Raw genomic sequence first — 13970 nt, forward strand, 5'->3', positions numbered from 1 at the left:
ATAATATATGGTACTTGTCTTCAAAAGACACCATGCAACTACTGAATATGATCTTGAAGAAAAATATTCAATGACTAAGTAAGAGGCATATAATGTGCTCTTAATTTAAAAAGCAATTTCCTAAACATTACATACATTTCATTATTTCATTTTTTGTATAAATATTTTCATAAGAAAGTCCAGAAATATATACATAAAATGTTATTGATTAGGATCTTTGATCGATAGAAGTATGAGTAAAATTAAATTTTTAAATTTATTTTCTCTAAATTTTTCTGCAATGAATATGTATTGCTTTTACAATATAAAAAATGCAAGTTGTTAAAGAAAAGAGATACAGGGAGATAAAACAATTTTTCTTGGTGACCTGAAGTATGTATTTTGAAAAACAAAGAGGAAAACCCAGATTTTTTACATCTGGAGTCTACTAGAAATGTGATCCACATCAGATAATAAGAAATTGTAGCAAGACAATAATAAGAACATTCCAATCATCACAAGATGGTTTCGGGTTAGGATATTTACCCATTTACCACACTCATATTAGAATCCAGTATAATCTATGAATCATGCTATGACCATTTTATGGATTATCAATCCATCCATTTTAAAATTTGGTAGTTATTTATACTTGGTAACTTCTAATATTAGAAGAGCATACAAAATAACAGTTTGCCATCTTTAATTCTCCAGTGATCGTTTGTTTTATATATAACCCTCCATGTTTGGGGCAGCAAGCACAGAAACTGTCACTTAAACTAGAGGCACTGCCAGGAATCTGATTCACAAGTTCTGAGTCAGCTCTCCCCCCAATCTCTCAGTGTTTGTGACTCTGAGTAACAAAGTCTGCACTTAGTCTAATTAACTCCCCTTTACTCCTTTTTATTTTTATTTTTTTAGATAGAAAAGGCACTTTTGTGTTTTCTCACTCCATTTGCAGTGGATAAAAATGGATAGACTCTTACCTTTCTGTTTGTCTTGCGGACTGTAAGTGCCAAGTGGATGCAGGGTACTATTATCATTTCGCCTAGAGGTGGTTACAGCATTTTGACAGTTCTCAAAGCATGGCTTGGAAAATGCCCCACACTCTGCAGGATCCTAAGGGATGAAAATAAAAATTACATTTGCATTTTTAATATATTCCAACTTGGTCAATTGACGCAAAATGAAAGAATGATCGATTTATGAATAGTCTTTCAACAGTCTATTGCACTTAAGTCCTCCAACTACGGAAAATCAAAATGGTCCTATCAGTGAAAACATCTTTGAGTATAAAATAAAAAGTACTGACAATGTGGGGCTAAGGATTAGGAGTGCTGATAGCCAACACAAAAGAGGATTAACTTTATTATTCTCTTTTCCCACTTACAACTGGCTTCTTTCAAATTTCCTTCCATCTGGGAGTACAGCTTGTGGCAGTGTCAACACAAGAATAGAGTTCATGCCAATGGTGTTTCTCTGCCAACCAGCTGGTTCCCCTCCCTCTCTGCGCCTAAGTGCATATGCTCTAGGACAAGTCAGAACTCAAGCAGATTCGCCGCTGAAATGCCACCAGTGTGTCCCTGTGCAGATGCTAGGTCTTTGGCCAGGAGCTAAACCAAACCACTGTGACAGCGCCAGACAGCAGTTCTCCTGAGGGTGCCCCCCGCCCCACATTTCCCCTTCCTGTTTTGATTTTTACAGTCTGTAAACACATTCAGAGTTTTTTGAAAACTGCTGTACCCAGAATAACACCCCTGTGATCCATCTTCCACAGGTGCTGAAGGGGGAATCGGAGGAGGCTGATTATAAAGAACTCTGAACTATTTTTTCAAGGAGATTGGGGCAAAGAGAATTGGGGTTTGCTCTTGTTTGTATTATTTGTCTTAGCAGCAGTTGTTTTTTTTTTGAGATGGAATCTCACTGTGTCACCCTGGCTGGTGTGCAGTGGCAGGATCTCTGCTCATTCCAACCTCCGCCTCCCAGGTTCAAGCAATTCTTCTGCCTTAGCCTCTTGAGTAGCTGGGATTGCAGGTACCGGCCACTACACCCAGCTAAGTTTTTGTAATTTTAGTAGAGATGGAGTTTCACCATGTTGGCCAGGCTGGTCTGGAGCTCCTGACATGGTGATTCACCCAACTCAGCCTTCGAACATGCTGGGTTTAGGGGCGTGGATCACCACACCAGGCCTTAATAATGGATTTTAATGAAGTAAATGATTTGGAAGCCATCTCATGGCTATTCCTTTGACCATTTCTGAGAATAATGTGCCACAAACAGGAACACCCATCTGATCCCCAAAGCTCTTCTGAGAACAGCATATGGCTAAAACCATGCATTGGATCTATGTTTTCCTCTTCAGTTACAAAAATTCAATGTCTAGCTAGTCAAACAAAATATCTAAAACATTCCATTTTTGCATTCTTAGTAATTAAAATGTTTTCAGCTGCTGCAGGTCCTTTAGCTTTTTGTCAAGGCTTGTAACACTTTTCCCACACCCAATGTATTACCCTTTCTTCTGAACAGCTTGTCAAACTGAACCTGGTATAGGAGGCAAGCCCATCCTAAATTAAAGCTGGAGCTCTAGAAGGAAAGAGAGGTGGGACTTGCTTTGCACAGCCTTGTGCTTTAACAATAACAACAAAAACAAAAAAAAAATTTTTCTGCTTCCCCAGTTCTTTGATAAATGACACAATCAATATCCCAACAACTGATCAGTAACCAGCCTAATTAAAGTATTCAGCCTGTAAAATAGAGCTGTCGCAGAGCCCTCCATTAGTGTCCCAGCCAATAAAAAACATAATGGATTTTTAAACATATTCTGCTTCTGCCACAATGAGCTGGCAGCAGGGAGGGAAATGTTTTGGGGAAGGGAAAAACAAAATCAGGTCATAACCCATTTTTTAATACCAAGTCTCTAGGCTCAAATAGAATTACAATTGAACCTGAAGCTCATCCTCTGAAAAATATGTTTCTGTTTAAAACGATTTTGATTCAATCAAGGGCTCATTATGTATTCTTCACAAGGTCCTCATCAAAACTGTTTACATATCTTGTACATCTGGGTAATGTGGGAAAAACCCCCAACAACTATATATTTTGACTTTTCTTAAGTAGCTTCTTCAATTTTTGAAATAGCAATGTATATAATGTTCAAGCAACCATTTTGGTAATCCTGGCAAATCTAACTAATTGATTTGACTGAATGTATCAACAGTGCTGAGACCTTTTTCTAGGTTATAGATGTTTTTTATTGTACTGGAGGACAAGTGCTGTTCCACCGGAGAATACAGCAAAAACATGAGCACACAAAATATGCTCTGACACAGTGAAACACAGATTTGCAGATCAAATAGTTGTAACTTCTTTTAATTTAATAAAGATAAACTGTACATTAGTCTTCTTTCTTTATAAGAAACAATGCTCTTTCATCTTTACGGGTACCTCAGAGATGCTCAGTAGCAGAGTCAAGTGCCTGCTCATTCCCCATGGAAAGCATGTAAATATTAGGGATCTTGTTTAAATGTCCTGATAAAAATTGCTTTTTGACCCAGTTCCTATGCTTGATCATTTCCCTAGTGATCTACATTAACAAGACACTTTTGAGGGTGGGCAACAAATGAAAGTTTCATACTTTCTTCTGCTGGAATAATGCCAATCCACATCAGAGTGTGAGAATTAAAATGAAAATACCTGCAGTGAAGGGTGCAAATGGTAAAGTGTGCTAGCTCGATGGGCCAAAATATATAATGCCAATCTACTGGCATCTACTAACTCTTTTAGTACCACAGTCATTTTCTTTTTTAACTTCTCCTGTCTGCACAGTTATGGTATGCTATAGCAGTCTCTTCCAGACTCTTCTATTAGTTGAGGTATCTTTGTTTAAAAAGTTTGAAGGGAGATCTGATGTGCAGATGCGCAGAAGGGGTGACTTGGGCGTTCGCGGTCCATCCTTTCAACTCACTCCAATAAATGGGTTCCGTGGAGTCCTGGCGCTCTAGAGTAACGACCATCCTAAACCAGATGGGATCAATTCTCTCAGGGCAGGAAGTGGCAGATAAGGGTGTTACAACTAGGTACAGAAGTGAAGCCCATTAAATATTTATGGAACACTGTCACTTAAGCAGACGCAGACGTTGAAAATGAGTTCATTATATTTAGTCTCCAGTAACTGGACAATTTAAATTTATATAACATCTACAAGGTTATATAAAGGAGAGTATAAAAGGTACAGTTGTTCCTTTCCAGTAGCTGATAATAGAACGAGGTAAGATACAGTTTTAACTTTACTACTCAAGTTTACTTTCACATCTGAGATGAAGTAGGTCTCAGATGTGACATTTTCATTCACTCAAAATTTATTAAGAATGTACTACATGCAGGAACCAAGGACACATTAAGGGATAAAACAGACAACAGTATCTGTCACTATGAATACTGAGCACTCAATTATGTATGTACTTACATAGCCCGGAAATGGTAAACCTAGGATTGTAACCCAAGCAATTTGAAACTCCAGAGATGAAACTTTTAACTACAATGAGCCCCACTACCATTTACCCTTGATTAACTTAATAAAGCTTATTTTTAAATTTTTAAGTTGAACTCATTATTAAAACTAGTATTTTATATTAGTTTTAAAAATAGTTTTCTTTTACTTTATATATTATTGTATTACACAAACACAATTTGGCCTTAGAGAATATCCTGATATAATAAAATGTGTAATTTGCTGATGTTTTTCTTCACTTTTAGTACTATTAACTTTTCCTTCTTAACTTTTTCTAAAATTATTTTAGGAGCATTTAATAATTATTCTTCATATATAAGAGAAAATGTTTTAGGTATTTTTATGTTTATATGTATAATGTTAGGAATATTATTATTAAAGCTATCCTACACTTAGACTCCATATGTAAGTGAAAATATTCTTGATATTTTAAACAACTTATAAAAAATCATAAAAGATTAAAAAAACAAAACTCCCATTTATTTAATAACACAAGCAAGCAGCTCATTTAATAAATCAAATGTTCCATTAGTTAAGTCTCAGGTCCATATTATTCATACGCAGATTATGGAAAAGTATACAGAGAGCTGATTGCATTATAATGAGCTTCGCATTAAACACTGTACACATCTGATTAGACACTTTCTAAGGTATGGACATTGCTAGCATATCAACCAAAAAACTATATAAAGATGTTTATGAACAAGTTAGAGCTTTTGGAATTTCTGGGGGAAAAAGGTAGAAATTATAGACCTGTTACTTTTGATAAATGACTTACTTTATATGCACATTTTTACACCTTTTCATTATACCCAAAATATACAACCACCTGTTCCCCACGTAAATCCATCAAAGCCCTTCTGGGGCATATTTTCCCAGTTGGAAAATCAATATGAATCTAGCTGCCATACTAGGAATGGAAGTCTGCATATTCTGGTGGCAATTTGGGCAACTTGCTTAGGAGAGTCAAGATTTGCCTCACCTCCGCTGGTCTCTCTGGCCTCCTCAGAATCACCAGCTGGATCATCCCTCGTATGTTTCCCTCCATGGACATTGACCGTCTAAGTGTTTCCATAGCTTCGTTGTTGGACTTTCCCAGAAGAGATTCTCCGTTAACTGCAATCAGCTGGTCATTCATTCGCAGACGACCATCCTAAGGCAGGAGAAGAAAAAAAAAAGTATTCAATAGGGGAAACTATGGTGATGACATGTGGCATTTGGGGAAAAAGTTCAAGTTGAAAAATGAAAAAAAAAAAAAAAAAAAAAAAAAAGACAAAAAACCCCAGCTGTTAGAAGTGATTTATTGTCCATGGCAGAAAAAGGTTCTGGAGCTTATCAAATAGTCACAAATACCAATAATAATGAACTGTGTAAAAGTATTTTTTAGAAATCTTAGAGTCCTGAGCTGCAATCATTTAGACATTTGTATAATGCCTCTTACCTAAATCTTTGACAAGCATGCTAATCTGACCTGATTCTGCCATTTGCTCTGGCAGAGACCATGTTGTTGACTCAAGGGAAGGGGGTTTGGAAACCAAAGGAGGTAGTCACAACTCTTGAAATGAGAATTTGCCTTTTCAGGCACAGAGAGACATCGTGCATAAATGCTGTATATTTGACAGTGGTAACATGTCTCCTGTTATCATTGCTAGCTCTATTGAACAATGCTAAAAAAAAAAAAAAAAAAAAAATCACGGCCGGGCGCAGTGGCTCAAGCCTGTAATCCCAGCACTTTGGGAGGCCGAGGCGGGTGGATCACGAGGTCGAGAGATCGAGACCAACCTGGTCAACATGGTGAAACCCCGTCTCTACTAAAAAAAAAATACAAAAAATTAGCTGGGCATGGTGGTGCGTGCCTATAATCCCAGCTACTCAGGAGGCTGAGGCAGGAGAATTGCCTGAACCCAGGAGGTGGAGGTTGCGGTGAGCCGAGATCGCGCCATTGCACTCCAGCCTGGGTAACAAGAGCGAAACTCCATCTCAAAAAAAAAAAAAAATCACGTAATTTTATCTAACACAACCACAAAGTTGCTTGTCTGCAAAAGAACACAGAGGTGTGTGGAAAAGGATCACTTTGCCATGATATCTTCTGGTGGAAAAGCTTGACATAAAGAATTGTCAAAGATTTTTTTTTTTGAGGAGGCTCTGACAGATGAGTACTTTCACCCAGCAACTTCAGGAAGAAATACCACTTACTACAAAGTACAAAGAACCTTGGCATATGAATAGGCAGCTCAGACTGCCGTCTCATTCACTTCTCAGTGAGTGAGGCACTGACCATTTCCAGCCAGAAGTCCCTCACAAGCAGAGGCCTAGAGCAGTAGCTGACACACTGGGATGGCTGCTTTGCCTAGAAAAGAACTTGAAGGGACCACGGTGCATTTCCCCAAAGGCAGCGTCAGAGCAAAGACTCTTGAAATGTTGACAGTCAGACTCGGGGGACATGCTCTCTACCTATTCTACACTGAGGTAGAAAGTTCTTGCTGTGAGGCCCAGCTGTGATTAGGAATGTCATCATACTGCTGCTGCTGCTAATAAAGTTAACAGAAATAACAGTAGGTGTGTGTAACAGTTTACTCTTACACAGGATTCTTCCATAAATTACCTCTAATGATTCTCAAAGAACCCAAGAATTGAAGTAGATTTATATTTTCATAAACATTTTACAGAAAAGGAAACTGAGGCAAAAAAATGTAATTTGTTCTAGGCCACAAAAGTGAGTCAAAGGATTCCATGAATCTTGGCTCTTTAGTTCTCCCACTACAAACCCCTTGGTTTCTTGTCTCTAGACTACAGCTGTGCAACACTAAAATAGGGAAAGAAAATATTAGAGTTCTTGTGGTGAGAAGTATCAGGGATTTGTGGTCAAAGTACCAGAATGAAATGGAAAAGAAAAAAAACCTTCCTAAGAAATGAGATAGCCAGACACACACAATGAACAACAGAAACCAATCAGACAGCTTTGGGTGAGGATCTATGTGGACGGGTTGTTAAACTTGGACTAATGCAGCAGATGGCCTGAGGACGTCTGCCTCTGCTGACGGCAGAGAAAAGAGAGAGTGTGGTGAGAGCTGTTGTTCCCCAGAGCGAACGCCCTCATGAAGACGCACTGCCCACGCTGCCTGCTGGAGAGGGTGTTAGCCACCTGGGTGGGATTGCAGAGGCCCCTCCAATAGGAGGACACACCCACTCAGGTAAGAAATGGAGACGGCAGGGCAATGGGATCAACAGACAAGGGCGTCAAGTCAGAGATGTAAACCGTGTAAGCGACTGCCTCCTCAGAGCTTAATGACCCCTGCCTTCCTCTTGTTTTCCCGCTCCACTTAACCTTTACCCTAATTTGGAGCAAGTCTGGAAATGAGATTTACAGGAAAGGCCGAAGAAGAAAGAAATCTTTTCATTTCTGTTAATCCAATTTTGAGTGAGGCACAAAAGAGAATAAGGCTACATAAAATGGGATACGCCAGGCTGGGCATGGTGGCTCATGCCTGTAATCCCAGCACTTTGGGAGGCTGAGGTAGGTGGTTCACCTGAGGTTGGGAGTTTGAGACCAGCCTGACCAACATGGAGAAACCCCATCTCTACTAAAAATACAAAATTAGCCCGGTGCGGTGGTGCATGCCTGTAATCCCAGCTACTCAGGAGGCTCAGGCAAGAGAATCACTTGAATCCAGGAGGTGGAGCTTACAGTGAGCCAAGATCATACCATTGTACTCCAGCCTGGGCAACGAGAGAGAAACTCTTGTTTCCCTCTAAGGGGAAAAAAAAAAAAAAAGAAAGAAAAAAGATATGACAAAAACGCCCTTAATAGTTTGGTTATGTGAAGTGAGATAAAACTTGAGAAATTATTCTGTTCTATTATCATATGAGAAAGGAGCACTATCGGGCTGAATCTTGTTATTAAAAATCTTTTTAGGATGACTGGAGACTGATGTGTGGTTTTGAAAGAGGAGGAGGAAGCAGAAGAGTTGAATCCAGGTCCTGGTCCCGGTCCTATTAATAGGAAATGAGGTTAGCAGGAAATGTTCAGATTTTGCAGTGCTTTGTCTTTGCAGGACACCTCATCTGCTATGACAGGAAGAAACAGGATAAAGATGGAAGCCTTATGGGTACCTCTAGAGATGGAAGGAAGGAAATATGAGTGAGATCCCACCTGGTAATCTCTTGTGAGCCTTTTCTGTGAAGTATGAGACAAGATCAGAGTAAAGAGGAAGGCAACAGACAAGAAGATAGGAGAACTTTTTTTTTTTTTTTTTTTGGTAAATTCAACAGTTATTAAGCACAAATTTTTATTTTATTTTATTTTATTTGTTTTCAGCTACATTCTAAGTCTCAAGCATGCAGAACAACACTGAAGTAAGACATGTTTCCTGTAACCAAGTCCCAAACAAAAAGACAGTTCAGGTCACCTCAGGGCAGCTGAAATTTTTTTTTCAAAGACATTCACATTCATCACAAGCCTCACCAGAGAGTTGTGGGCGCAATAAAAACCCACACACTCTCATTTTCAGGGTTGGCTGGTCTGTTGTTATTGGTGTGTGCTTTTTCTTTATAAGATAAATGATGTGTAATTTCATTAATGGTGATGCCAGTAAGCACCATGTTGTCCTAACATTTAGAATATAATCACAGAATCTAGAGCTGGAGGGTCCTTAGAGGTCATCTCGTCCAACCTCTTCTGTTTGCAGATGAATAATGTGATGCTCAGAGAGGATGAGAAACCATTTATCGAACACCTATTAGGAAAAGGCACTTCCACAGATACTAGACTTGCTCAGCTAGTTAAGGTCAGAGTTGGAACAGAATAGTCCAAGTCCTGAATTCTACAGTGTTCCGTATTCTATCTTATGTAGAAGATAGAATGGTTCTATCTTATGTAGAAGATAGAATGGTTCTATCTTATGTGGAAGACAAGTCCCAAACAAAAAGAGAGTTCACCAATAACAATATCTTATGTAGAAGATAGAACCATTCTGTCTTCTACATAAATTACAATGACTAGTCCCTAAAGGGGTAATGCTTCAGGAAAAGACTTTCAAAACCAGAGAGGACAATATGCTACCAGATGTCTCCTGGAAGGGAACACCATATAAAATCCAGACATACAACAGAAGACGTGAAGACAGGAAACATGAAACATCCGTACATGCACGTCTATGTCCAGTCTTGACCTAAAATGAAGTTGATTCAATGAAGAGCTCATTATTCAAAAAATCATCAAATCTCTTCCAAAATTGTGTATGTCCCATTTGCTTTGGAATAATTTGGACAAAGAAAATTAGCTTTTTATGGTTTTTAAAATTAACATTATATTCTAGTAAATATTTAGGCATGAGAATATTAACTTTACATAATTGACTTTACATAAATGAATTCAAAAATTTAAGGATGTTATTTGGTAATTCTAAGATATATATTTCATCTGGGTCATGCTTCCAATATTCTATCACACTCACACAGTCTCACACAAACACACTCTCTCTCTCTCTCTCTCTCTCTCTCTCTCTCACTCCCTTCCTTCCTCCCTCCCTCCCTCCCTCCCTGTCCCTTTTCTTCCTGTATTACTCCCATCAGACTTCTAAACAAAAATACTTCAATTATGTTCCCTGCTTCTGGCACCACTGCCACCTATAACCAACTCTATCCATCCTTAAGCTATAAAGAAGGAAAGGAAATTCCCAAAGGGAAGACAAACATATTAAAAATAATCAGAAGAAAAGAGTAAAGACAAAACGTAACTTCTTCAATGTGCTTCAGAACAAAAAAAAACCTGGTATGAGGTTAGGTCTTCTCCATGTCCTGGCCTGGTTTCAGTCTCATCATCTTTAACTGGTCCCATCACAGTAGGACACACAGTGGACCAGGAGACAAACATTTGAGTACAGCATCTTTGTTTTACTGAGCATCTAATATAGGCCAGTTCTTGTGCATGTCTTTTGCATATATTTGCCCATTCACTTCTTAGCTTCCGAGATTGGATGCCCTCAGGTGGGTACGGCTGTAGACACCAGACCTTGCCCATTCATTTCTTAGAGCAACCCTGTGATACACAAAAATGCTACTTTCTGCTATTTAGGAGATGTAAAGATGAAGGATCAGAGAAATTAAGTGACTTGTCAAAGGGTGTGGTCCTAGCCAGGTCTCCTCGTCTGTAAAGCTAAGGACACAAATCCTTTATGCTATATTGTTTCTAAATTCAGACTTCTAGAGATTATTAAGGGACTATATTAATGACAATGATTTTCCACTCTGTGCATCATGATAAACCCCTTTATATGTAATAGACAATTGACTCCTTAGAGACACCCTGTAGATTTGAGATTGCTTGCCCCATTTTATTAAAGAAGAAATTGCAGTCAGAGAGGTTCAATAAATTGTTACAAGTCATGTTTCTAAAAACAGATTTGAACTAGGTCTGGGTCACTGTGCAACCCATGCTTTCAAATAATCTGCTAGTGATTCTTAACCTTAGGGGCTCTTAGACTCCTTTGAGAACCTAATAAAAGCTACAGATCCTCAATTTTAAAAAAACAAATATTTACACCAGGGTCCTTCCACAATTGTACCCATACACAATTGTACATAATTTTTTGGAGTAAGGGGTCATTGTGTATGCTGTAGGGTTCTCCATGTATCCTCTAAAGCATAGCTATGATTTCTGGGGGGGTCCCATGACCTTGTAGTTTATCTCCAGTGGTATATTCACTGGTGCCTGGGTACTTCCTCTTCCATGATTACTGGCAATGTTGTGTGGCTTAATCCGCTTGGCTTGGCAAATTTTTTGATAAAACCCTCCCCCCGACTACCCTGTCACCTCTAAAATTCTAATGAATACAAAGGAAAGAGTAAGAAAGCCAAGGCAAAGAACTGAACTAGCCACTGAAGAGCATGAGAGAAGCATGAGGAAGTGGGCTAGCTTTCCCAGGGGCAGCTGGCTGTGGCCCCAGGCCAGTCCACATTAGTCCAGGTTGTTGACAGGATTAATTATGACCAGATGTTTGCTTCTGCCTCCGCATGCTTCTAACAGGGCCCTTGGTATGGCCTCCTGGGATATTATCAACACCCAGATCCCAAACCCCAAAGCTTGACTTCAGGTTGCAGAGCAGATGTTCCCTGGAAGAGGGTAGGACCCCAGGCAAGATGGCATCTGATCGAAGGAGGGAATTATCCTCAACAAATCCTTTTCTCAGGGCCCTACAGTCACTCTATGACAACATCTGCCTACTGTATTTTTTAAAAAAACAAATCAAACAAAAAAAAAATTCTAAACTAAGAAAAAAGCCTTGTATTACAGATTGAAATCATTTGCCTTCATTTAAAAACAATTTCAATGGAAGGGCAAGAATGAAACAAGATTTTTAAACTACAGTTGTTAAAACAAAAAAGTTAGTATATGTTTCACATCGGTTCAGCTCACGTGAAGACGGCCATTCTTCCCAAATAAGGCCTCTATTTTCCAGGGACATCAAACTGTAATCTGGTGTAGAAACAGACAAAATCAGTGATTTTGCCCACATTCTTCCTTCTGTCCAAAATGCCCTTTGCATTCCTGCTCACCTCTTCAAAGCCTGCTTACCCATCACCCCAAACAAGCCTCAGCAATTGCCTTCCTGTCATAGTTTTCTCCCCAGAATTAAATGCTCCAACATCTCAACACCCATGATACTTCTCACATTTGCCTATCACAGCTCTTATTATATTAGTGTTGTTTATATATTTAATGTATTGTGCTACTACCTTCCTAGATTATACAAAGGGTAACTTTAAGTATGCTGTGTTTAGTCTATTAAATACTGTTACCTAATTCACACTAAATGTTCAAGAAGTGCTTGCTAAATTAAGTCGGTCAGGAGTTTTGGTCCTGGTGTAAGTTTCATCTACAAACTGTAACTTTGAGAGATTCAGGAACCTAAGCTGTCTTGAATATGCCAGCGCATATTCAGAGAACGTTCAGAATTCTAAAAGGAAAGCTTGATTACTTTCTCTATACTGGCCCTATCTCTGCTTGTTCAGATATTGTAAAATTTAAATGTATGTAATCCAGTTATTGTCTTAAGAACCTCACTCCCTTTCTATGTAGCAAACCAGTGAAGTTCCAGCAGCAAATCACCTGTGGGCCTATGAAGCTTTTTTATTTTTTATTTTTTTAGATAACTGAAAGATATTTTTTAGAGCACCACGGGATACATAATCATATAGTCAGGCTTATTGGATGAGGCCTGACTACATGAATTAATGTATGTATAAACCATTCTGAAATACTACTTTCAAAATGTATTATAAATCTTTCCATTTTAAACTCATTCTGGAAAAATATGGGGCATAAACAAATATACTGCAACTTCTGGCCTTTACTACAGCCATACTGAATGTTAAAATTTCTTCTGCAAGAAAGTTGGAGAAGCACTGATTTCAAACCATCAGACACATACTCTGCTGTTCTATACGGTAATAACATTCCATGCTTGTTTTATACTTTTTCCTTTCCTGTCATTCTAGTTTCCTCTCCATCCTTTTCTATTCTCTTCCTGATTTTCTGCTCTTAATTTATTTTGGCCTAGAAAACCAGATTAAAAAGAAGCTTGTTAAAACATATGTGTTATATATGAATTAACAATACTTTGCATGAATGCCTAACCAGGTTAGAATCTTGGAAGCCATTTCCACATATTTATCTTACCGATTTACTTGTTGTTGTTGTTTTTTATGCACTTGCACTTGTTTGTACTGAGACTGCTTAAAACCAGTCACTAGAAAAATGGGTACAAATCAGAATGCTAGAACAAAGGCATGTGCGTATAGTATGCAGAGTTTATACTGTGGTCAGAGTTTTGTTCTGGCATTCTGGTTTATACCCCTTTTTCTAGTGACTGGTTTGTGTGTGTGTGTGTGTGTGTGTGTGTGTGTGTGTGTGTACATATATATGGCCTATAGGTACCTATGATTAAGATTAATATAGCTTTGCAGGGGAAAGTTACTATTTTCAGAGCCAAAGCATCATTAGCATGCTGTATCAACTTTCATAGACTATAAGTTCCTTTTTCATTAGGACCATCAACTCTTAACTTTTTTTCCAAGCCCACTGAGATGATCATGGAGTCCAAAATACATATCAAAATGTTGCAGCAATCTAAAATTTTATTCAGTATAATATACATGTAAAGTTATTTACTGTTTCCATTTCCATTCATGAAATAAAAATGCAAAATTGATAAAGATCAGCAAGAAAAAACAATGATAGACGCTGGTATTATGAGATTTGTTTTAAAGAGATGGGGTCTCACTGTGTTGCCCAGGCTACAGCACACTAACTGTTTACAGGTGCCATTATACTGCACTACAATCTGGAATTCCTGAGCTCAAGTGATCCTCCTGCCTCAGCCTTCCTAGTAGTTAGAAATACAGGTGCTCATTACTGTGCCAGCTATTTTGAGATTTTAAAAGTAATGTTATATTACCTTTTAATAAAGTAGTTACTACT

General features: G+C 38.4%; 1 protein-coding gene across 5 annotated transcripts in view; it reads right to left on the reverse strand.

Moving 5' to 3' along the window:
• The window catches only part of PARD3B (par-3 family cell polarity regulator beta), a 1103682-nt gene that overhangs the window by 463775 nt on the left and 625937 nt on the right, over positions 1-13970 (reverse strand). For all 5 annotated transcript variants that reach the window (XM_074399193.1, XM_003925625.4, XM_074399194.1 and 2 more), the window contains exons 12-13: positions 5472-5642; positions 966-1098 (exon numbers count right to left, since the gene is read on the reverse strand). In XM_074399193.1, coding sequence (XP_074255294.1) covers positions 966-1098; positions 5472-5642 — 304 coding nt within the window. The remainder of the gene's footprint in view (positions 1-965; positions 1099-5471; positions 5643-13970) is intronic.

Source organism: Saimiri boliviensis, chromosome 5, assembly GCF_048565385.1.
Source record: "Saimiri boliviensis isolate mSaiBol1 chromosome 5, mSaiBol1.pri, whole genome shotgun sequence".
Classification (NCBI taxonomy): domain Eukaryota; kingdom Metazoa; phylum Chordata; class Mammalia; order Primates; family Cebidae; genus Saimiri; species Saimiri boliviensis.